Raw genomic sequence first — 25,243 nt, forward strand, 5'->3', positions numbered from 1 at the left:
GTGGTAAATATAGTCGCATTAAACCATTCTGTGTGCAAACTAATCGAAAAAATATTTACAAGGTTACAGTTGTTGCTCCCTACTTCAAATTTCTGAACCAGCGATAGATCTCAGCGAACACTCCCAAAAGTAACGAGCCAGCGATATACCTCAGTCAGCGATATATCCCTAACAATGTAACTTTGAAAACACAGAAACGCGTTGCATTTTATGACCGGTGCCAGCCTTCGGCTAGGCCCCGGTAATAAATAATTTAAAAAAAACGCTTAGCAGTAGCATATTTTACGGTGACAAAATTAGTAAAACAATCAGTGTTATATGACAGGGAAGTAAATGATCCATTTGAACATGTACAGTATGCCGAAGATGAGTGAAGATTGGGTTGTCTGAGGACTAATTTTTGTTTCAAAAATGACTCAAGCATCTTCGTTGTCGTTTCTTTACACTTACGATCCCGGCCTGCCTTAGCCAGTGTGTCTTTGTGTGAAGTAAATGGATAGATGATGGAAAAGGCGCGCTTCTGGATTTTGTCCATGTCATTATTTTTAATATTATTGGCGAGATAGTTGGGGAGATTAGCAAAGCGGTTAAATTTGAATAAGCACGTTTCTTCATTTCATTTTCAGTCACGCTCATTCCCGGGGGGGGGGGGGGGGGAACTGCCATATATGGGCTATATAGGTATGTGCCGCTGTGAAGGGTATGGTTTTCAAGCAGTTTACTCTAGGATAGGGTATATAAATCAGAGCGTTTGGGTCTAGAATAGGGTATCATTCTTCAGGAAACTGATCAGTTGGTTGAAGATTTTATCTAGACTAGGTACACAGCTACTCTAGTATAGGGGGATTTGGGGAGTTTACTCTAGTATAGGGTAGCAAAATTCAGCTGAACTAGCTCTGGTAAAGGTTAAGGGTTCCAGGCTCCCAGTGGCACAGTCCCACCCAGAAATTCCTAAAGTGCCCCCCCCCCGGCGCTCATTTATGTTGCAATCAATATTGATTGCAACTAACAGATCATGCATGATCATAAATATCAACCGGCCTAGCTCCCAGTATGTATATGAAATATTAAATGTCCAGTCAACTACACATATATAATTTACTGAATATTTGCATGTCAGGCGAAACAGGTCTTTTTTTCAAATGGCTTTCACATGATTTTTCACATAATTATATAGTTGTAGTGAATTACTTTCTATGCATGCCTGGTTATTTTTCATCGGATTCCTGCACTGTCCTTTAAGCCCCTATCTTCATGTTTCATTTATGCCCAGGTTATATTATCCTACTTGATATTTGTGCTTAATTTTATTTTTCCTTTCCTTATCTGAGTTAATGAACAGAGCGTTAATATTATAATTTGTTTCATTCCTTTTTTATTTGTTTTACTCCATTTTATAATGTTACTTTATCATTGGTTCTTAGGTTTAAAAGTGAAGACGAAGCTGTGACAATTGCTAATGATACTTCAGCTGGGCTGGCAGGTAGGATCCCATGTTTTATTTTCCTAGGTAGATTTATCAGTTAATATAAAATATATTCAAAATCTCAAGAAAGTTCCCCCCTTACAGTTGAAACTCCACCAAGGTGGATGGTACCACCAGATTTCATTGTTTCTTCGGTTTATGGAGTCAATCATGGCTACCTTTGTCTATTAAAAAGGTTCATAGAAAATAAGTTAAGAATTATTTATTATCAAGGAAAATTATGGTAAATTTTCAGTGAAATACAGAGGGGCGAAATTTGGGAACAATCCACTTGAAAACCTAGTCCTAAGAAATCAGAAAACTTATGGCTGATTGAGTGTGAGACAAAGAAAAAACTCAGAGTCGTGCAGGGATTTAAAAGCATAGGCTGCACCTGTCATCTTGGCCAATAACACCTCCTCCATCTAACATGTAATTGTTAGAAACGTATTCATCCTTGGCAATAAATCAATGTGAAATGTCCCTAGTCTAACGGGCATTCATCCTCGGAGACCAAGGGCAGCTAGTCGGGACGATAGAATGTTCATGGTGATTAATATCAACTTTCACCACGAACATTCTATCGTCCCGACTAGCTGCCCCCGGTTCCCCGAGGATAACGGGCATTCTTTAGTTAGGACTGCTGTACAGTGTCTGGGGGCCTCAGGCAAGTTGAAACTCTGATTTCGTTTGGTGTAAGACTTGTCAGTATCTGCTGGGCAGTTAATTTCTCTATTTTGTTCTCAAAGGCTATTTCTACTCACAAGATCTCAGTCAAATCTGGCGTGTAGCTGAATCCATGGAAGTTGGTATGGTGGGAGTCAATGAGGGCATCATCTCCTCCGAGGTTGCTCCTTTTGGTGGCTGGAAGCAATCTGGGCTAGGAAGAGAGGGCTCTAAATATGGAATAGAGGACTTCCTTGAACTTAAGTATGTCTGTCTTGGAGGAATCAATTGATGAGAACCCTCTTAGTAAATGCATACCTAGTCTGTTCTGCTGATGCTACTTATGTAAGCTTGTGTCATAAGGGTTGGACCATCAGAAACGTTGTGGCAGGGGTGGAGAATTTTTGAACTGCATGAATTTTCTTCGTTCACATTCCCTTATTTCTTAGTAGTTAATTTCCCCTTGCATGAATATATTTTTTGTACTGTATCCGCTCCATAAATTTTCTAATGGGCTGCCCCTGACACTTTTATGAAGTCGTATGTTCGTAGATGCAAATGATTTTTAGTTAGTAATAATAACAGTTCAAGAAAATAGACGTTTTCTCCTCCAAAAATGGTCCAGGACGAGTCCGAAAGTGATCAATAGTATTATATTTTTTAGAACTTTAAATTGCACGTTTTATTTCATCCTAGAGGTGTTTTAAACTTAGCAAAACTTTTGTGCCATGCCAGTACTCACAATAATAATTACACGAGGATCTCAAGGTGTGATAACAAATTCCTTGTCACACTGTTGTTTAGATTAAAAGGTAGATGCATTTAACGGAAAGTTACTAAGATCACGAAAATTACATTTTCCCAAGAGTGACTAAGATGGGGTCTTTATTTGGCCACAGAATAGAGTTTAATAGGGTAGGGGTAATTTGAAAGGCCAGCTGCATGCATATACCCAGCAAAAATTAACCCAAGTAACCCCGTCGGATGTAATCACTACCTTGCACTTGAAAGTGGAAAACTTTCTCAAAACCTCACTCCACGGAGTCATCTGTGTGTTGGCCCTAAGAATTGCGCAACGATAACATAAATCATGGTACCTTAGAGAAACCAATCTGGGCAATATTAATTTATTATCTGAAGTAAATTGTTCTTTAATTTTGGGTTACTATGTAGATGAGGCAAGGGCCTCACTTTGCCCTAAACAAGCTATGGCCCTACAAATGACAGCAGTAGCTATTACAGGAGAGAACCTTGGGAATCAGGTTGTATCTGGAACCCACAACTACCAGTCAAATTGAAAGATTATGTGTAGTCCTTGACCTTGATTTCCTCTCTTACTGTAATACCCTATGAAAATAACTGAAAATAGCATTTCTGCGCTTCTACATATAGATTTCAAAGTTAGAGGTTAGAGTTAGTAAAGCGTAGACAATTAATTGGCCCGCTATGTGGTGTCACGGCCACTTTTTGTTATGTCTTAGCCTCTCTTGAATTACTGATTGAAATTGATATTTAGCTCCGAGGTTGTAGGGGAATAAAACAAATGACAGAAATGTCAGAATATCAATATGATTTCTTAAATATTTTATACCCATCAGCCTTGGGGCCAAGTTTGTACGCATTGTCTTTGTAAAGTTAATAAAATTAAATAAATGAAAAATAAACCTGAGAGAAGGAAGGGAAAGGTAGCAAACGCCTCTCAGCGGCGATGAGGAAGGAGAAACGTCTGCCGTTCGCAGGCTACGGGAAACGCGAAGATAAGGAGTCAGAGAAAAATTATATACAGGAGGACTATTACAAAGTTTGTCACCAGCGTACAGTCGTTCTTTTACTACCCTTTTCTAGATAGAACCTTTCATAGAAACACTGCATTTCCTCTCCTTCAACCACCATGATAGTAGACTTTATCTTCTCACACAAAAAGGTAAGATGCTGGCAATGTATACCAAACTTTTAGTTTTTATTGAATTATTATATTGTACGTTTCATCCTAGCATCTACCAATACAGTAAACAGTAGTAATTTGTTGGTTGAATTTGCGATCATGGAATAATACATTTCAAGTAAATGATAATTAAGCCAATCTAACTGTGTGAAAAAATGTCAATCTCCCTCCCATTTATGTCAAAATGCTACGCTTTTTCACACGGAAAATTTTAGATAAACAAAAAGCATTTGGTGAAACCCTTTCACTCCATGAGAAAATAAATACCAGCTTTTAATTCTGTGGATAAATCCTACCGTGCAACCATTATTGAAGGCACTACCCACTCTATATTTTATAAACTATAGGGAGAATTGGTCCAACGATTGCTGGGATTGTTTGGGTGGACAAGAGATACTTGTGATGGGTCCATGGTATCCAAAGGATACCATTAACCAAACACAACCAACACTTGACCAGTTGGGAACAGAGCAATACTTCCATGCAGTCTCACTCATCTGTGGATATTATTATTTTCAGCAATGAAAATAAACTTAAATTTTACTTTCAACACTAATCAGAGTAAAAGGGCTTGAACTGAATACCCCGCACTGTCATGATGCAAGGCAGTCAGACTTGATTTTTCTAGAGTCTGTGGTGCCTTTTTTAATAATCAGTCAGTGCAAACACCATTTTGTTACAGAAAGAAAATATGTCTCTTTCATAAGGGAGAAATTTCATCTGCAAGTTAGGACAAGATCTTCAAGAACTACAGTACATGTAAAACTATGATTCAGTCTATTCAGCAACCACAGTCATTTGATCTTGGTTTGTTGTCTCCAGAGAGTTTTATTTGGTCTGGGAAGTCGTTGTATAACTCAACCTCTGTTTCCTGAGCGAGGGCATTTTTCGCTATAGTCTGAAACGCTTGTTCAACATTGATGGCTTCTTTGGCACTTGTTTCAAAGTATGGCATATCATTCTTTGAGTGACACCACCCCTGTGCACGTCTGGCAGAAACCTAGAAGGGTGCAAGAATATTTGAGACCAAAGATAGTCCAAGACAGACTTAGAAGACAAAGAGACAGAAACATGCATGACATTTAACCATTATGCTTCTGGGACGCTATTGACAGTGATTTCAGGGAAGGGGGGTTATAATTGTTCTATCTGCAGGTGAAATGAAAAACAGCAAAAATTCCGGGTTTATTCATGCAATATGTCTACTAGCCTACACTTGCTTCTTTTCTATCAAGTGTCATTCAGTGCAGCTTGTTGTGTACCATGAAAAATAACTTTCTACCATCACAAAATGTTGCCCTGAGGGCATTTAAATCTAGCGGGAACTAGTAAAACTTTGGCTGCAATGGGAATGTTGTCTTTCTTTAACCTGAACTCGGGATTTACAATAGGTAGAACGCAAATAATCCTGATTTATTAACACTCTTGTGTCCTGGCTTAAGTTACAGTAAATTATATGGAGCAGTCCTAATTTGACCATATTCGGTTCAGCCATATTCCCAGAGTAAAGATGGAAGCCTATGTAGCGACCCAAGCATAAAGTTTATCTTCATACACAATATAACTAATATCACATACAGTAACAGAGTGACAAACATCTAGAAATTACATTGTACACTAAGTTTTACAGTAACCTTTCATCCTGTTGGGCATAGGACTAGCATTTCTGTCAACAGCTTGTCATGCTCAGGGTTATTTACGCTGTATTCAAACACAGGTGCCAATGCCATGCTCATATTTCGAGTTAATTTCATTTTTGACAGTTGTTTGTGTGAAAAATGTTCCCGGTTTATGCACGACCTCACCAAAATTTAATCTTAGAGAATTATTGCTTGCTACCAGTGGAGCAAAGAATAATGTTTAAGATTAATCTTATATGTTTTAAGTTCTTACTAACTAGTAATAGTTGACACTACCGCTACCCCCGCTCTGTATATTGTCAGTCAATAGTATTCTTGCTCGTTGTGTAGCTCTTTGAAATACATACCGATTCATAAGGAAGATGTTCACACATATTCCATACAATAGGTGAGATACATACAGGCAACGCAAGGTTCCATGCACAGTTTCGGTTCGATTTGCACAGCTTTGATCAAAACATTCTCAGTTTCGAGAATAGTTTATTCTAACCCATAAGAAAAGATTTAATTAGAAGTTTAATTTTTTGCTATTGCCATTTCACTTTTTACATTTACTTCATTTTATTTGCCGGAAAGTAAGTCTTAGAAGGACGTTTGATCAATTCACGCTCGCGCATTCTAGTCTTGTTTTAAACTTTATGGTGGAAGGGCACCTGTGAGCAGGGAATAAGTTAGCACAGAATTTGATGGTCGGCGAATTTCTGTAATCGTCCATCGTTCTGCTTATGATAAGCTAGCCGTTGAACCATTCACTCTTCTTGCTTGTTTGGGGTCGAGTCTTATTCCGGTCAAAGAAAGAGAGTCTGGCAAGGTTTCCAATCAAAGATTTGTGAACTCGTGTCTGGCAAACTCACTTAGTGTTAAAATATACACTGTTACACGCACCTTATAACTTCATCTGCGCTTAACGAGTGTCTTTTGGTCCATAACTTTCATTCCATAACTGCTCCACAGAATGTCACTGATAACACGTAACGCAAAAGAGTATCGAAGTATGACTGCACAATGAATGTCACAAAATCTACCTACTGTAAGCGGTCCCTTCGGGATTTTTTTGTGTTTTACGTCATCCTAACCATTTCGTACTTGCGGGCGCAAACAATAGAAACGTCATCATTACCTACCGATTCCTCGCGGCCCCTGTTCAAGCAAGTCGAGATTTTTTCTATATTGACTGTATGACTGTACATTTCAACTGTAAGTAAGAGTTACTAGAGAGCCTCCTCGGGATTTTGAAGCTCCTAGTTATCTGGTACAACTATTGCATGTTTATGAACCTGCAACCTGCCTTTGCTCACCTTCTGACAAGTGGTGATTTGTTATTGAACCCTATAACTTAAAGACATACGATCCCAGGGCTTTATCAGTCATTGTCCCTATACTCTGGAACAATCTGCCTATTGATATTAGACCGATCGATGATGAAAATAGATTTAAATCTAAGTTGAAGACCTATCTTTTATATCATTGTTTTGTTTTGTTTTTTTTAATTTCTGCTACATTGAAAAAATTTTATGTAAATTAGTCTACGATTTTTACTTTTTATATGGATTTTAAAAGCACTGAAAAGTATAAGCACTATATAAATATTTTGTTATTATTATCATCATCATTATTATTATAATTCTTCTGAGTTTCTACGTTCATGGGATGTTACAGCAGCTAAACGCCTTTATTCAATCCAATCTGGACAATCTCCAAGCAGTACAGAATTTCGCCTGTAGACTTGTGGAAAATAAGATCAACCAGTGACAAGTTTTAAGGATCGACTTAGGCAACTACTTCTGGACATCTTCTTTAGTTAGTTATCTTTCACGTTTTTAGCCTTCTGTGTTTAACTATGTTTTACTATTATTGTTATTATTATTATTGTTATTATTATTATTATTATTATTATTATTATTATTATTATTATTATTATTATTATTATTATTATTATCGCAACATTGACTCTAGAAAGCCCTGAGGGGACGAGCCAATAAAATATGCATGTAATATGTACGTAAAAGTCAAAGACAGGTGTTTCTGTCGGTTTCCGGCAGCTATATTTGTGCCCCTCAAATGGCGTCTCCATACAAAACCTTAATTTTGGGTAAAACATTTTGCCAAATATCTCACATATGAAATATTGCACAGACCTGATTCTTGTACTGAATGGTTTGCATTTATATTCTTCATGGCACGACAGCCAGTGCGCTTCTAAAAAATGGTTATGGATTGCGAATACCAGTGATGAAGGTTTCTGGCTGTGTAACTGACATAATCTGCATCACACATATCACATGCGAATATATAAACAACGCAATGCTGGCTTACAATACTTGGCTTAATTTGTTTCGGCTTAAGATCTTCCTCTTTCGGCTTAAGATCTTGCTCCAGCGACATTGTGGAATGATGGAAGTTTAGAAGGGTTGTTTTTTGTTACGTAGAGCGCGTTTTACAGCAATGCTTTAACCCACAGTTGCACCAAATTGAGAAATAGTTATTTTGTGTCCAAGTTGCAGAGAGAATAGAAGACAGAACTCTGTGATTTTATTTAAAAAGAACAGTCAAGACCTCTAGTGTGTCATGTATAGAGCAGATTTTAGAAGTTAAAGATTGCCAGCAAGATGATTGTTTAAATAAGCAAATTCTGTCTTCCCTAGAATTAACACCTTATATGTTGTGTCCTTTTAGAATTCCGCTCCTTACATGACACAGTTAAGTTTACCAAGTTCAACCCTCTGTAGTGCCAGTTCATAAAGTTTTGTATCTGCACTGAATTCTTGGACACAAAATTGTCATAGGTCACTGAAATTTTGAGACTCCTGTACGTGTGAACTCTTTAAATTATGCACTCATCTCTTATCCGGTTATGAATATCTCACAAACCTGTCCACATCACATCAGTCATTGCATTTCATGCATACGCTTTAATAAAATGCATAATAATGAGCACAAGGTGTCCCCTGCAACCCTGAGGGTAGAAGCAGAGCAAGCTCTTGTAACTTTTGCAATGTCCTAAAAACAAAAACAAAAGAGGGAAACAACAGCTTAGTGGCAGGCATAAAATAACCAACTTACTGCTCTGTTTTCCAAATCAACTTTGTTTCCAAGGAGAACAAAGGGGAAATTCTCTGGGTCTCTCGGACTTGCTTGGATAAGAAACTCATCTCTCCAGCTGTCAAGGGTTTTGAAAGTACTGGGTTGTGTTACATCAAAAACAAGCACACAGCAATCAGCACCACGATAAAATGCCACACCCAAACTTTGAAACCTTTCTTGACCTGCAGTATCCCATATCTGATATTTCAAAACAAACAAACATTTAACAGAAAGGTAGACATAACTTAAACCTCGGCTAAGGGATTGAGCTACACGTAAATGTGAAACAACAATTATATCAACAAATCAGAAATGTAGCACTAAAAATATTTTTTACCAATTAAGCCTTTTTATTTTTCTGGGAGGGGGCTGAAGGAAAACTCCTACAGAGTATTTCTTTTCTTCCACCATTACATACCATTACATCTATTTACTTAACCAACAGCTCACACCCAGGCATGTCTGCTAGCCCCCACAGTACAAAAATCTGGAGACATCTAGAAATCTTTGCATTGTAAGAATGTCATTTTCAACAATGTCTAACTAATCTCTGAAAATCACCCAAAGGCCTTTTGAATGTTCCCGATGTCGATAACAGCATTTGAAAACCGCTCCAACTTTCTACCATGTATTGTTCATTTCTAACCAATGATGATGCTCTGTTTTACATTTTCCAACAGAGAACAGCTCAAATAAGAGCGCTAAATCCACCTCTTGTTTTATTTTCCTTTTTTGACACCTCCAAATTAATGAAATTGATGAAAAAAAAATTGAAAAAGGTCACGGTAGGTATTTCCCGGGAGATTTGGTGCTCTAACCAGGAGACGGGGAGATTTGATGAAAACTTGGAGACTCCTGGGAAAACTGGAAGAGTTGGCAGGTATGCCCATGACTGCTCAAGAATAGCATGCTGCCTCACTGATGTTCAGCCATAGTTGAAAACAAGCTTGTTTCCAGGTAACATAAAGTACACAAGCTGTGTTCATAGAATTTTAGGGCCATATAATTTCACATAATTTTCATGCATGCTTTTGCATCTTAAATACACAGCATTTTCAATACTAGCACTTCGTGAATAGTATTGTAAATCTGTGTATTCTAATAAAAACTGTTTTATCATTACAAAGTCTACATTAAAAAAATACAAGTTTTTTTTCCTGGCTACACTACACATTTTGACAACAAGCGTCGGCTCAATTCCAAGCTTCCAGACTCAGGTTTTGGTTTATCTGCCATGGCAGCTTATTTGTTATTTTTTCTGGTACTTTCTAAAGGTGGAACAGTGTAAAGCTGTGTTGGGGCTTGGGGGAAAGTAAAACACTTCTTTGACAAAATGAAGGGATTCAAAAGCTGTCAAAATCTGTGCTCAAGATGTCAGCTTTTGAATCCCTTAAGTTAGCCAACTGACTTCATCCACTCAGTTAACAAAGCCAAGACATTTGTGTTTTGCAAGAGGTAACCTATCAACAACAACAAAGGAATGAAGAATAATGAAGTGGAATAAGTCCTAACCTGCATGGTGACTAGTCTGTCATCAACCATAACTTCTTTTGTGAGGAAGTCTGCTCCAATTGTTGCCTTGTATTGATTGCTAAATTTCTTGTTCACATACTGGTTCATGAGTGATGTTTTACCAACCCTTTTCAACAAAACAAACAAACAACAGAGGGCAATTTTAATTTTTTTTTTAGGAAACATTTACACAAAAACCAACAACAGGCTCAATTGTTTCACCCTGCTTCTTGAGAATGCCTACAATGAATATGCAATCTAACCATCTTCCCTTTCTCTAAACACTAGTACACTGTAATAAAAGATGTGACACAATACAGAAACTATATGATTGTCTTAACTTTAATTAATTTTTAATAGAGATAATGACTTAACGGTTGCCCAAGAGGTCGAAGAATATGATACTGTCAGAATTATCTGGTGCCACACATCTTTCACAGAAAAATGTCTACAGTTGAACACCCAAGCAACCACCCTTTATTAATCCGTCAGTGATCAGAAACCCACAAGAATTGTAGAAAAGAAGAGAAAATACAGTCTGAGATAGAAGTTGACGACCAACTGTGTACCAGTAATGTTTCTCTGTCACATGTTTGTTTGGTTTTCTGCTAAAGATTACGCTAATTTGAGTGACAATCCTCCGTAAAGCAGCCACTTGCCGGTACCAAGAGGGTGGCCACTTGATGAAGGTTCAACTGTATCAGAGACCTTGAATATTCACATTTTTTGCCAGCACTTTCAGTATTTTTCCTTTAATTGTGTAGAAAATTTTCGAAAATGTGAATGAAACAATCCCTTGATAAAAAAAATAAAAGAAAGGACATTAAAGTAAAGGAACTGCAAATTCATTACGAAAAGCTCTATTCAAAAGCATTTGCAAGTTAGAGGTATGTAAGTGAACTTCAGTTCTCAACAGAGATAAAGAATATGCTGCAAAAAGTTGGAAAGACATGGAAATCAGCCGAAAAGTATAGTCCAGTGACCTTTTGAAAAGCATGACGTCCAGATTTTAATGTTCCTGGGCAACTGCACTACAAAATGCAACATTCTGTTGGCTCTGTTGTAGTATGACACTCAAGCTTTAGGTCACCAACTTCAAAACAGGTGAACCATGAAAGAAAGGTCCACTGGCAAAACACTTTTCCACTTGAAGAATGATCAAACATGAGAATGAAAATTCACACTCCAGTGGCCAAGTAAGATATAAAGCCTTCCTTGTTGAATTCTCTTATAAAAACCACAAGTACTTCCGACCTTTATCCCTCACAAAAACATATTACTTCCATTTTCACAGTAAGCACTTGATTTTTCTTACAGTACTTTTGCCACTAAGACAAAAAAGTAAGGTATTTGGGTTCTTCTCCTACATCTAAATGGCTCAATTTGAAGAGCAGAGACAATGGCAGGATAATACGTGACCTCACATGCAGTTAAAAGGCTTTATCAAAGCATTAATCCATTAGACAAACCGTTTTCATATATTTTTCCCCATTCCATTAAAATGGTAATCGCCATCCGTTAGAAATATATAACAAGCTGTTTCAACAGCAAACAGTATTATTTTGTTCAGTTAATTTCAGAAAGCATTAAGACGGCAAAAAACAGTCACAAACCATTTAAACAGCTATCACTAACATCAGCTCAAACAATGGAAGATTTATGTTAGAAAAGTATTAGCATTCTTTATTTCTGTATCAGGCTGCGCTTGTGTCTTCACAATATCAAGATAGCTGCTTAAAGATTCTGATTGCTTACAAACCTTGAAGCAGCAGAAGGCAGTGCGTGCAAAACTTTGGAGTTCACATGTAAAATTCTCCAGCTGCATTATGGGTGTCTACAAAATGAAGACCAAAGACCAAAGACCCAAAATCGAAGACCCAATACAGTAAAACCTCTATTAAGCGGACCCCCAATGAAGCAGACACCCTCTAATATGCGGACACTAACCTGGGTCCCGAAATTAATGTCTTATATTTCCCTTTATAACGAATCCCTATTCAGCAGACACTTCTATTAAGTGGACGCAGACACTTGGATAAATTGTATTTGGCTAATTTCTATTGTTAAAAACCTCTATTAAGCAGACGCTGGACTGAACTGACAATAGAAGTATTCGATTACGCCTTTGAAATACACACTGTAGTCAATTAATAAAGATAATACATTTCGCCATCAACAATCTGTACGTTAGACTGATATCAGGCCATACAATTGTCATCTACAATCAAAGTTCACCTAAAAGTCTTGCACAAGGTACAGCACAGCTTCCTTAGCTTCCTTACCAACATGGAACTTTATCACAGTACAGAGTAACCGTTGAATGTTAATTGTTAACAAACATTGCACAATTTTTACAAACCTCTATTAAACAGACACTTGGGAAGGTCCCAAAGGTGTCCATGTGGTAAAGGTTTTACTGTATTTAATTAATTTTAAGTCCATGAACACCAAGAAGACAGTTTTATTCGCTTTGCCAGATGCCAACAGACAAGAAAAGGATTATAGGATCTTTATTTTGTAGTTTGCCCCTGGTCAAACTTTTTAACATTCAAAATTTACCATTAAAAAATCAAAATTTGTGGAAAGCCAGCTTCTAAAGCTTAAAAGCCTATACTATGATACTACAGTCAACCCCCGTTTATATAAACACCAAGGGGGCCATAGACAGTGTCTGCATTAATGGGGTGTCCATATCGAGCGAGTTGAATTTAGAGAAACTCTAAGGGATTTCTTTCCCCAGGGGCAAATTAAACTGTCCGTAATACTGAGGTGTCAATATTACGCTAAGCTGTGATCAGGTGTCCTTCTTCCCTTTTTGTTTGGGAGACGAGGGGAAAGGGATGCTTGATACATTTACTTTGTGCATAGTCTGCCCAGTGCTGGAAATAATTTTTCTTACTTAAAAGGACATGTCCTTTCAAACCTTTACTTTGAAAGGACATATTCACAAATTGGTCGGTCATTAATTAGCATACCCTCAAAGATAAAGTCACTGTTTATTATTGGTAAATAAATGCCACCCTCAAAATAAGCAACGCATTTGAGGCATGAAAAATTTAATAAGTGCTGCGGCGCTTCCTTGAGTTTGTTAGGAACAGAGTTATCTTTCTTCAACGCTTGCTCCTTAATGTGGCTGAATAACAGAGTAGACGTAGGTAGATTAACAGTTTTCCTATTTCATAGGTCAATATTCATTTACACTCGATTTCTGTAAATTAAGAGTTGGATTGTTAGTTGACTCCTTTGCTGTAAGGGATTTTGGGTTCAGTTCCTATATGTTGTCCACACTATCAATAGTAAACAGTGACTTTTTATTTCTGAAGGACACACTATGCGTCAATTTCAGACACTGTTTCCTTGGTCTTCCTAGAAATGCCAAAATGTTCTTCACACTGCCATACATTATGGCTTATCCTAATTTGTACAGCAAATCTCCATTGAGTTTTATTTCTGATATCAACATGGAATATATTAGTCTTTGAGAAACTGGCAATAGAGGCTCTCCATTACTAAAGGCCATGTCTGGCATGTGTAGCATCAGACTGAGGTTCCCTATGACAGTGTTTTGCAGTTGTCTTAGCAAAAAAATTGTATGGCTTTTTATGACTTCCAGTTAAATACTTCCATGCTTGACTGTTTTACGTCTAATGTAATTACAATTTTTTAAAAAGGCCATTTTATCTGGGCCAAAAAATATATTAGAGGTTTATCACACAATATGATTCTTGTAATTATATTTGGGCATTTCAGGCGACATTTCGTTGAGTTTGTGCATAAATACTGCAGGCCTTGAGTCCGCAATACATAACTGCTGACCACCTGGGGAGAACGTCTTAAAACATATGCTTATGAGCATTTCATTGGAATATAAATCTACATGCTAAAAGGCACTTATCCTGAAAATTTCACCCTTGTATCACCAATTTGAACAATTCTGCCAATTTTTGTTGATAATCTTTGGCAAGTTCATTAAATTTTGCTTGAATGTGATTTTTATTCAGATGGCAGTTAGCGTAATTCAGGAAAATGATATGTTGGTTTAGAACATTTCTTCCAATTTAGTTGATGTTTTGGGGAATGCTTTCCGTGTTGACTACAACATGCTTATTTGTATTTATTACATTACATTATTGTACATGCTCAGAAAGAAAGAGTGCCCACAACAACAGTAGTTTTTAAAATGGAAATTCAGTTCAGAAAAAAAAAATTGGTGTACACGATTTTATGTGTGCTACATGTTCACAGCCAACTTCAAAGGTAGATAGTCATCATTTGCACTATTGTAAAGCTATCTTCTTTCATCTCTCCAAATTTATGGTTACATTGACTTTTGAACAATGCCTTTCCTTCTGGTTGTTGTTCAAACTGGCGAAGAAATCACGCGGAAAGTTTTTTTGTTCATCTTACAAAGCTTTCTTCATCTTTTGGATCATTGAAGCAGGTAGCCATTTAAGTTCCAAAGCATGTGCTTTCAGTTGCATAAATCAGATTTCCATATATGGAAACTAGAGCCCAGTAATTCCCTGGCAAAGGGAGCTGCTTTGTTTTGCCAGATAGGAAGACAAATACAATACTTAGACATTTTTGTGTTTCCTCAACAGTCCGCTTTCACTGCAATGCAAAGTTTACCTTTTCATCACAGCATTTGACCTTTTAATGTTTTCGATATCAACTCAAGGATGTAAAAAAGCATCTAAGACAAAAGCTAAGTCAACTAAGTGCTCGGACATTATGTCTGAACATTATTGTAATATTAGACGGACAATGTCCAATGTACAACAGTAACTACCAGCACATGTCGCCCATGGTCCAGAATGAGGACTTTTTTCTGATTGGTCGAAAAACAAAAGATTCTTCAAAGCCCTGTAGCAACTGGTCAAGCAACATATCTGACCTCTGGTGCTATTAGATAGGTTTTGTCACCTTTGTGTCTTTATTCAGGACAGAGACCACAAGATTATACGGGAATTCTTTTATCAGCAAGCTTAGGTTTTAAAGCTAGGTCTTAAAAATCAATACTTTTTTAATGAATCAAGTCGACAATTAACAGAGAAAAACTTTGACAGCTGAGAAGACAAGTTGTTATTTGTCAACAGTAAGGACACTGCAATTTCTTCTAAGATGCTTTCTTGCTCGTACTAGGCAGAATTGTTGTCTTGATTTCTGATTGAGTTCAACTGCGGGACAGTGTCTAAAAAATTAATACTTACTGACGATTTTAAACCCGCAATTTTGCAAACTGATGAAAGACCACAAAAGACTTCTTGCAGCAGAATAAATTCCAATATGTTTGACCACTTCCAGTAAAATACAGAATTCCATTGCTCCACTTAGTACTGCTTTTAATGAATTATCAACGTTTGACTTGACGGTATGAACAAAGGTATCACACGGCAATGATAAGGCAATATTCGCAATAACAGCAGTGCTAACTTGGTAGTTAAAATCTGTGATGGTTTCACTAACGACTACTTTATCAACTTTACAATTCATTGCTCGCCTTGCAAGTAGATAAATATGTTTTGAAAATAGCCGCCTTTGTTGCAAACCGCTTGAATTTCCGGTAAAATCTGACATGCTAACACAAATGTTTACAGATACATTAATTAGGGGGTGGCAGACGACTCATGAAGTAAATGTATCAGGAGTTCTTTATTCCCCTTTTCCCGAAAAAAAAAAGAGGACTGCAAGCAGGTTAATATTAAGCGGGTGTCTGTAAAGCCGGGTTTGACTGTATTTTAGTAATGAAAGCTTTAACACACATATAATACAGATGTAAGTATAGCATACTATACCAGGAAAGTTAATATACACAACTAAATTGGAACTCCCTGCAATGCTGGGTAGCATAAGGGCATAGAGTCTCTATTTGGGGCCCCTGTAAATCTCTAAGGCAGTGATGCTGTTTTTCCCAACTAAAGATCTCTAAAAATCCTTACAAATCCACTTCAAAGACATACAACATTATAACATAACAAACACAAAGCCTACTAGGGCACTCTCAAAGAAGTTCATTTATATGTCAAGTGTCTATGCAACTATATTTTGTCTTTACCACATACATGCGGCTCAACACTGAGCTGAGCATCTGGCAAAGTGCAATGGTGCGATCCTGCACAATTGACCAAAAATCACACCATTTTGCAATATTTTTTTCCTGCACTTTTGCATATATTTGCTGAAAAATCCCAGAAGCTACAAGATAAGCATTTGAAAATCACAATAAATTTAATTAACTTTGTGTTTACAAGATGATATAATGAATTGAACAATTAAGAATTTGTTCACGTTTAGCATGCGTATATATATTGAGTTATGGATGCACGCAGGAAGTTTGGAGAGCATGAAAGATGCGTAAGAGTTGTTGGAGGCACAGCCGGGAGCAACTCTAGCTTCTTGAGTGCTCTCCAAACTTCCCAAGTGCATCCATAACTCGATATACCCACAGATAAAAGCACACACAAATTCTTTTATAACACAGCTGACAAAAATGCTTGCTTTTTGATAAACTGCAAAATTCTTGTAACACGTGATGCAAAAAAAACAAATGCTTCTATTGGCTGGTTACAAACACACCACAATCATCTAGTTTGAAGGAAAGTTTTTTCTGTAAAACTGAAAAAGAAAATTTGTTTATTTATTCATTAACGATCACTGGAAACTAAGCAGAAACAAAGGTAAAAGGGTCTTACAGTCTACCTAAAGTTAAAATACTCACGTGTTCGTTAGAAGTTGTAGAGTATGGTTTGGATTCGCTGAAAAGATGTTTATCTCTTGATCTGCGAAATCCAGAAAACTTGTTCTTTTCATCCTACTTTACATTCATTTACGAACAATGGCTGGTCATTACGGCTTCTTGAGAAGACCTGGCAGCAGTTGTTTTTCTGAGTAATAAATTCATGTCTTCTTGTGTAGTTTGTCTTGCTATAGCAAGAGAAATTTTCCTGCTTCAGTTGGATTGTTCGGCGATAACAAAAGTGCACAAGCTTAATTTTTCGCTGTTGAGCTTTATACTTTATAATTAACTTGTTTTGTAAAGGATAAACAAATGTTAAAAAAGGAGGACACTTCATACGAATTAGATATTTCCAGACACAGACCAATTTGTGGTCTTTTTCCAGCTGAATGTCAGTCTTTACGGCAGACTTTTCAACGATTCAGGCTCTATTATTTGCGAAACATCTTCACCGCTTTTGCTGTTGGTTTGAGTGGCCAGGAGCTCAATTCCAAAAAATTATGCTAGAAAGTTTTTCATCATTGCCGTAGATTTTTGGGTACTTAGTTGTCAGGATAAAGGGACAAAAAACACAGCTGAACACATCATCATGAAAAATGCAGAAGGGCGTGCATTAAAGTTTTTGTTCATAGTGGCTCAATAGGAATTACATAGGGCAAGCACACCCACTATGTTATAACAGTTATTTACCGGTGTCACTTCACAAACCTGAGGGAATATGCAAAAATAAGTCAGGAGTTGTAAACAAAATGCACATTCTTGCAAAATGTTAGTCTATTTGATTGGCAAACAGTTTCGCAGTCATTGCCAATAGCTGCTATTGTTTGAAATGCCACTGAAATTTTTGGTGCAATCCTTTTGCACTTTGTGCAAAATGAGGAAGTTTCTCACTACAAAGTCAAAACCAAAAAATGAACATCATCTTCCTGTAAACATAACTGCAAAAAACAGAGTCCATAAAAAAAAAACCAACGTGGAACGTTTTGCTTAAGCGAAAGTTTGTTGTTTTGTTCCACTTGCAACGATGTGGTTGATCATGACATTTGAGGAAATTTGTGGTAGATCAGCATTCCAGTTAATTCTTTCAAAAGGGGGGTCATGTACACCATCTGAGGCGTAACCAAGACCACAAGCCAAGACCCTCTGAATATAAGCCCCTCCAAAAAAAAACGAAACTTATCTTTGTAAGTTCGTGCATACATACACCGCCTCATTATATAGATATCACTAATAGATTGATTACAGATTTTGTCTGGAATAACAAGAAACCAAAGATAAAAAGGGATACTCTTATAGGTCCAAAAGAAAGAGGAGGGCTGGATTTACCAGAATTTGAGACTATATCCAAGTCGTTACAAAGTGCTTGGGTTCAAATAATGAAGAATGGTGTAGAGGATCAGTGGATGTTAATTCCTTTATTTTATTTGAAAAATGTTGGAGGGCCATTTATTTTTGATTGTGATTATGATGTAAAATTTCTAGGCCTAAACAACTTACCAATCTTTTACGCTGATGTTCTTAACACCTGGGCGGAAGTCCGAGAGCAAACTTCGGACAATGAAATCTGTGTTGAGAATGTAATCTTATGGAATAATAAGCATATTTTAATAGACGGTAAATCAGTATATTGGAAAGAATGGCATGAAGCTGGTATACTTATAATTAAAGACCTACTAGATGAAAAAAACAGATTCCTCACACTTAATAAGTTTCTTTTAAAAACTGGCCTCAAGGCGCCTTTTACTAAGTTATTTGGTTTAATATCAGCTATACCTTATAGATGGAAGTGCGCTTTGAGACCGGGATTTATCATGAACAATCAAGATATGGAACAAAATACAACTAAGGAAATTAACGTGGTTACTAGCAAGAAGGTTCGCAATATACTTATTCAAAGGAAATTTGTAGAACCGTTGGCTAGCCTTCGACTATGCAGGCAAGGATTGGACAGTTCCAAACTTAGTTCTATTTATATGCTTCCATTTAAAATAACTAAAGAAACAAAATTAAGCATATTTCAATATAAGATTGTTCATAATATTCTTCCACATGGGGTTCTGTTACACAGAATGAAAATCGTAAACTCTCCTCTCTGCATACATTGTGATTCCCTAGAAACGCTCTCCCATATGCTAGTTAACTGTATAGTAATTCAAAAGTTTTGGTTTGAAGTAATTAGCTGGTGGAAAACTCACAGTGGTGAATGTTTGCTATTTGATGACTTAAGTATAATGTATGGCTATAATCCCGAAGATCCTAAAAGGCAAATCCTTAACTATTATATCCTTCTTGGCAAGAGACATATCTTCCTGCAAAGGAGCGAAATTAAACCCCCAAGCTTTGATCACTTTCTTGAATTCGTTAAAGACAAGTTAATTGTACAAAGATCGATTTTTTATTCCAAAGGACAAAAAGCAAAATTTCTTTCACAATGGAAGCCTCTCCTCTCCTTACTGTAAATGATTATAATCTAATCTACGTACGCGTGAAGCAAGCCTGGTTGCAGTGTATGTTGTATTAATCGTTGGAATCTTAATTCTTAATTGTAATTTTTTGTAACCTTAAATTTTGTAGTGAAAGTGTTGTAAGTGATGTAGTGGTAATAAAGATCTCTGTTAATAAAAAAAATAAAAAATAAAAAATAAAAAAAATAAGCCCCTCCAAAAATAAGCCCCTCAAAAAGGGCCTTTGAAAATATAAGCCCCGGGGCTTATTTTCGGAATTTTACGGTACGTCATCTGTCGGGTCAGGAAGCCTTCTTTGTCAGGGTCATTGACCCGAGACCCGTCTTTTAACTGGCTCACTATAGATGTCACAATCTTTTGTTTTTGGGTTGGTAATGTATGCTAATGAAGTTGAAGCAAAATAAAAATAAAAATTAACTACAACATTTGCACTGATGTTCAGACATGAAAATCGGTGAAACTTGACCTATTTTGTTGCCTAGCATGTGATCGAAAGTCTCCAACAAAAGGAAGAAACAGATCATTAATAAATTCGGGCAAAAGTTGATTTGGCGAGAAGTCTGTTCAACACACAGTGTGACTTCAACGGTACTTTATTAGAAGTCAATAAAATACAGCCAAGCTTTTATTTGGGTCATCACGCACCATTTTATTGCAATCGGCTCAAATGTCAACAGAAATTTGCATAAAGTTGTTCACAAGAAGATCGAGAAATAAGTGCCGATAAAGATGACATTTGTTCTCAATTAAGTTTTAATCAGACTAATCTGCAATCGAGTCCATAATTGAGATACATGTTCAACATAAAGAATTTATTATTAGTCAACGCGCTAAAAAAATTATTTCCACACCGGAGAAACACAGGACCTGTTGAGAACTGCGATCGATTCGCCCAAAGGTCGATACGACGAGGTTAGACTTCCATCACATTCATCACTTGTAATTTTTACAATCCTCTTACAATAAGAAAGTCAAACGTTAGATGGACCAACCGTTAGCTGTTTAAAACCAATCATAAGATCATAAGAGCAATTTGTTAGAGCATATAAATCGTTACATCGTATGGACAAATTGTTAGAGCATTTGGTTAGCATTAGCTATTCATTGGATAACTGTTAGTTTTCTAACGGCTAAAAGGTTATAGTTAGTGTATGTTTTCCCAAAGAAGGTCACATATTGTACAATGCATTGCTTGATCCATACTTCTTATTAGAAAAAATTAATAACATGGCTCTTGTTGAGAGAGTTTTCCGTATCTGATCAAATTTAACAAGAAAGTAAAAGTGAAGCATTCAAGAAGCATTGGATTTTAACTTGAGTAATGTAAAAGAAATGCTAGGAAAGAGAAGAAGACATCCCTTTAAATTCCCACACTACATGTATAATTATTAGCTATTTCTGCACTATTTCGCTTTTTTAAGCACTATTTCCCACACTATTTGGCAGAATTTTCCACACTATTTTCCTTTTTTTAACACTCTACCAGATGCCCTGACTGAGATAAAGTGTACACAGAGATAAAGTGTACACAGAGATCAACCTACAGTCTGTATTCAGTGAAAAAGTTTTATGAAAGAAAAGTCTCTGCAAAGAATGATTTGCACATCCCATAGCAACTGCAGATAACAACACAATATATAGCCATACTACAACAGGCAATTTTCGTATTCCCAGGCGGCCTGGGATGAGTGCTTGCTTTCGCATGAAAGCAAGACTAATGCGAGTCACTTCTTGGTAAGAACACAAACAAACACAAGAAACTGCGGCCAAGTTGCTGGAAAACAACGAAATCTTAAACGTTTTAAGGTTTCTGTAACTTACTTACAGGCTTGAGAAATCATTGTTTCAAACAACAAAAGGATAACCAGCTTGTTATCACTAAAGAAAAACAAGCCTAACCAGAAGTTGACAGAAAGAGTGGTTGGTGGGTGCAACCACGAAGATTGGACGTACTTGTTGAAAGCTTTCAGTTAAGTTAAAAAAAACCTACTTTTCAGTTGACATTTGTGACCTTACACAGGAAAACAGACTCTAATGGCTTTCCGTTTTCATACAGCTTTCTGTTTACAGGCTGTTTGTCAACCATTCAAACGGCTTGGTCACCTGTTTGCAAGAAACATCAGGCTGTTTGTTGGAAACATAAATCTGTTCGAAAAACTTAGTTGCCCATTCGTTAGAAACATCAAACTGTTCAAATGACTTGGTCACCCATTGGTTTAAGACATCAGGCCGTTCAAATGACTCGGTCACCCATTCATTAAAGACATCAGGCCATTCGAATGGCTTGGTCATACCTATTATAGCATCCCTTTGAATTTTCTGTTGGATGACATGGAAGATGAGTTATGCAGAATTTCACTTGTTCGAACCGTCAAGTCAATGTTTTCAACATTTGTTCGACTTCATTTGCACAATTTTATCAGCTTTAAACTCTTATTTCACCCTTTTAAAACAACGCTTGTACACAAGCAACTGTGGTACACAAGCTTTTTGGCGTCGATGATCCCTAATAGGATGAAAAAACTAAGCTAAAGATATCCTATGTACACAAAACGTTTCAAAAGAAACCCAAACACTTTGCTCTCCGAATGTTTACATTAAAAACGAAATATTTTTTTGCCAATGACTTGTTCTACATAAAAAAATATGGAAAATCAATAAAGCCCATGGGTAATTCGCACTATGGATAGTGTTGCCTATTATGCCATGTTTGTTTCATGCAAATTTAGTTAGACTGCAATCTGAGAATTGCAACTAGAAATAGAATGGTAATTTGAGTTTTACTTAAGTAGACTAGAACAAAGTCCTGTTTATCAAAATTTAACCACTTTCTTGGAATGAAAAGCTGTTAGAGTACATTTTACCATGTGGGGTCACATTTTCTAACAAGCAGAGTGGGCTAAAAATCTTGTGTATTTCAAATAAACCAGACAAGCCAAACACGTTTTGTGTATAAATACATGTATCTATCAGGACGGGGACGTTCTGCAAACATTCCCTGCATTGTAAGGAATTTCAATCGGTTTGAACAAAGATGACATAAAAGGTAAAGTTTATTCATCAATTTCACATACATTCATCAACATACTTATTCACATGTAGAAAAACGACATTTGCACATTTTACTTGACAAGAATTTGAACACAGACTTGCATATGTTACAGGTCAAATTTGACTTCAAGTTAAATTTTTTTAACCTAGGTTGATTCTCAATTTCCTTTCTCTCCTAGCCATAATTATTCACGAATTAGGGCTAGGAAACAAAGGAAATTGCAAATCAACATAGGCTAAATCAAAATTAACCTGAAATCAAATTTTACTTTTAACATATACAGGTGTATCAGCCAAAGTGGCCCATGAGAACCAAAAAAGTGGAAACACCAAACCCGTGAGGGGGTTGGAAAGATTTGACCCCTTTCATTTGATGCATTATGAACAATCTCAATTGGTGCCAACAAAGTGGATTGACATTTTGGAAGGACGTGCAGAAGAGCCACCACCACATTTTTTATGAAGTCTTGATTGCAGAATTTTCGCAGGATGTTGAAGAGAACAGAGGCAGAAGAATCACAAAATGGCACTTTTTCAAAGATCTGAACAATGATTTGACTCCAAAGATAATTTGTGGAACCGAAAAAAGGGTGAGAAATTGATTTGTGGTCAATAACAGTTATGCCTATTCAGGTTAAATTTTTTTAACCGAGGTTGATTCACAATTTCCTTTGTCTCCTAGTCATAATTATTCATGAATTAGGGCTAGGAAACAAAGGAAATAAAGGATCACCCTAGGTTAAATCAAAATTACCTGAAATCAAATTTTACCTGTAACATATACAAACGAAAATAATGAGCAGTTTTAACTCCATGTAACCGATATACACAAGAACAGTATAACACAAGAAGTAAGAAAATTTAAGGGTATTGAATATGGACACTGGAGAAAAAGCCAAAAAACCATGACATAACATTGACCTTAAAATTTCCAAGAAAATCTTGTTCCCCTACCCACCTAGCTTTCCTAGGATCCTAAAAGCTTTCCTAAAACCTTTTCAAACCAAAATGAAACCTTCTAAATACCCAGCAAAAGAAAAAAATGAGACAAGAAAAGTCAAAAAAAGAGGGGAGAAGAGAAAGCGAAAAGTAAGAGTCAAGACTGCTGTGTCTCTTTTAAACCCAAAAACTATCTCAAAATTTTGCTTTCTATGCACTGAACTTCGCAAGCTAATATTTTGCACCAGGATCAGAAGGGTGCAAAGTGTACAACCTGTAAATGGCTTTATGGTAAGTTCTAGCTCTTTAAAGTATGACAGCTGCAAAAAGTTCAATCACTTACCCACTGTCACCGAGGATTATTACTTTTAAAAGAACCTTCTTTCTTGATGCCATTCTGTTCCCCACTTGCAATACCTTAAACAAGTTAAAAGTGTAGTGATATCAAATACAAAAGCTAAACAGCAACAAATTATCTTTCAATAACTTTTAAGTATCACACATCTTCATTTCCCACTGTAAAAGGGGTAGTTAGAAAGACAAATAGATTGATGTTAAACAATAGGCTACTAAAATACAATTACAGTTGAAGAAATAAGCTTACTTGAATAAAACAAAGGAACTCACACTATGTTAAGTGTTAAACAAATTAAATTGAAGGGATGAGTAGTATTGAAATTACTTATGCATAAAAGCAAACAAGTAAAAATGATTTTTTACATAAATCATGTTGTTACACAAAAAAAATACATTTTTCTTAATCTAATCACTTTCTTTAAAGATATTAACTCTCTTTGGGCAACTCTGCTTGATCTTGAGATATTATAGGTATACTTTTAAAAAGCAAATCAACCCCTGATCATGATTTTTACTATTAAGTTTAATAAATTAAATAGATTGACAGCTAATGAAAATGAAGCTTTTTAATTGTTTGCTGTAAATCAAACTACTTCTATACATGATGATGTTGATAATGATAAGACAGGTTAGAACGTGACAGTGGCCAATGACTACAACGTGCTTAGTCCATAATGCCACGAAATCATGGCTAGAACGTGCAAATAAGAGCTTAACCCATGCAAGCTAAGTGCTTCTCCTCCAATCTACTTGCAAATATATTTAGCACCACTATAGCCCCAAGGTTTTACATTGGAAATCGGTCTTAAAATCTTAGAGTTCCTTTAATTAAACCACAGAGCATAAACAACAAGCAAGCTATAAAGTTTGAAGAATAAGTAATATTGCTTTGCAGTATAATCATATTTCGTCTCGTAATGAAGTTTTCCGAGTATATATGGGGAAAATTATCTGCACCTTCCACATCTTATTCATTGACAATTGAAGTTTATGTCTCATGATAAATGCAAATGTAACCACCAACACTAGCGGAACGTGCAGCTTCCATTCAAACTCGAGAAAAGTGAGACCGTCCCGGTAAAAGAACGCCATCTTAATCCAGTATGCTTAACCAACTCTCAGAGCTAAAGTAAGGAATCTGCGTCGCAAATAGGACATAATTCCTCACATTAAGTGACTTGACTCTAGCTAAAACCTTGTACAAGCTTACTTAGACAAAAGAACGAGTGCACTTACCAATTTCAAGGAAGAAACTACAAAGAAAGACTGTTGCGACACACTCTCACGTAATATGGCGGAACCCTTCTATCTTTCCAAGGTCTCGTGACTCGGCGACTGCATTTCATGTTACGTCATAAGTAGGTTGAACTCGTTTCCAGGGTT

General features: G+C 36.5%; 2 protein-coding genes across 2 annotated transcripts in view; one reads left to right on the forward strand and one right to left on the reverse strand.

Annotated features, from left to right (window-relative positions):
- LOC140922933 (succinate-semialdehyde dehydrogenase, mitochondrial-like) overlaps nt 1-3,740 on the forward strand; it is a 27,576-nt gene extending 23,836 nt beyond the window's left edge. Inside the window, exons 8-9 of the mRNA XM_073372981.1 lie at nt 1,425-1,483; nt 2,215-3,740. Coding sequence (XP_073229082.1) covers nt 1,425-1,483; nt 2,215-2,423 — 268 coding nt within the window. The 3' untranslated portion in view covers nt 2,424-3,740. The remainder of the gene's footprint in view (nt 1-1,424; nt 1,484-2,214) is intronic.
- A 332-nt stretch (nt 3,741-4,072) lies between these two features.
- Nucleotides 4,073-25,236, reverse strand: LOC140922934 (ras-related protein rab7). The gene is made up of 5 exons (XM_073372983.1): nt 25,097-25,236; nt 23,847-23,920; nt 10,313-10,439; nt 8,780-8,998; nt 4,073-5,076 (listed from the first exon to the last, which is right to left on the reverse strand). The coding sequence occupies exons 2-5, from the start codon at nt 23,897-23,899 to the stop codon at nt 4,858-4,860; spliced, it is 618 nt and encodes a 205-aa protein (XP_073229084.1). The 5' UTR covers nt 23,900-23,920; nt 25,097-25,236; the 3' UTR covers nt 4,073-4,857.
- Between the last annotated feature and the right edge of the window lie 7 nt (nt 25,237-25,243).

Source organism: Porites lutea, chromosome 13 (assembly GCF_958299795.1).
Source record: "Porites lutea chromosome 13, jaPorLute2.1, whole genome shotgun sequence".
Lineage (NCBI taxonomy): Eukaryota > Metazoa > Cnidaria > Anthozoa > Scleractinia > Poritidae > Porites > Porites lutea.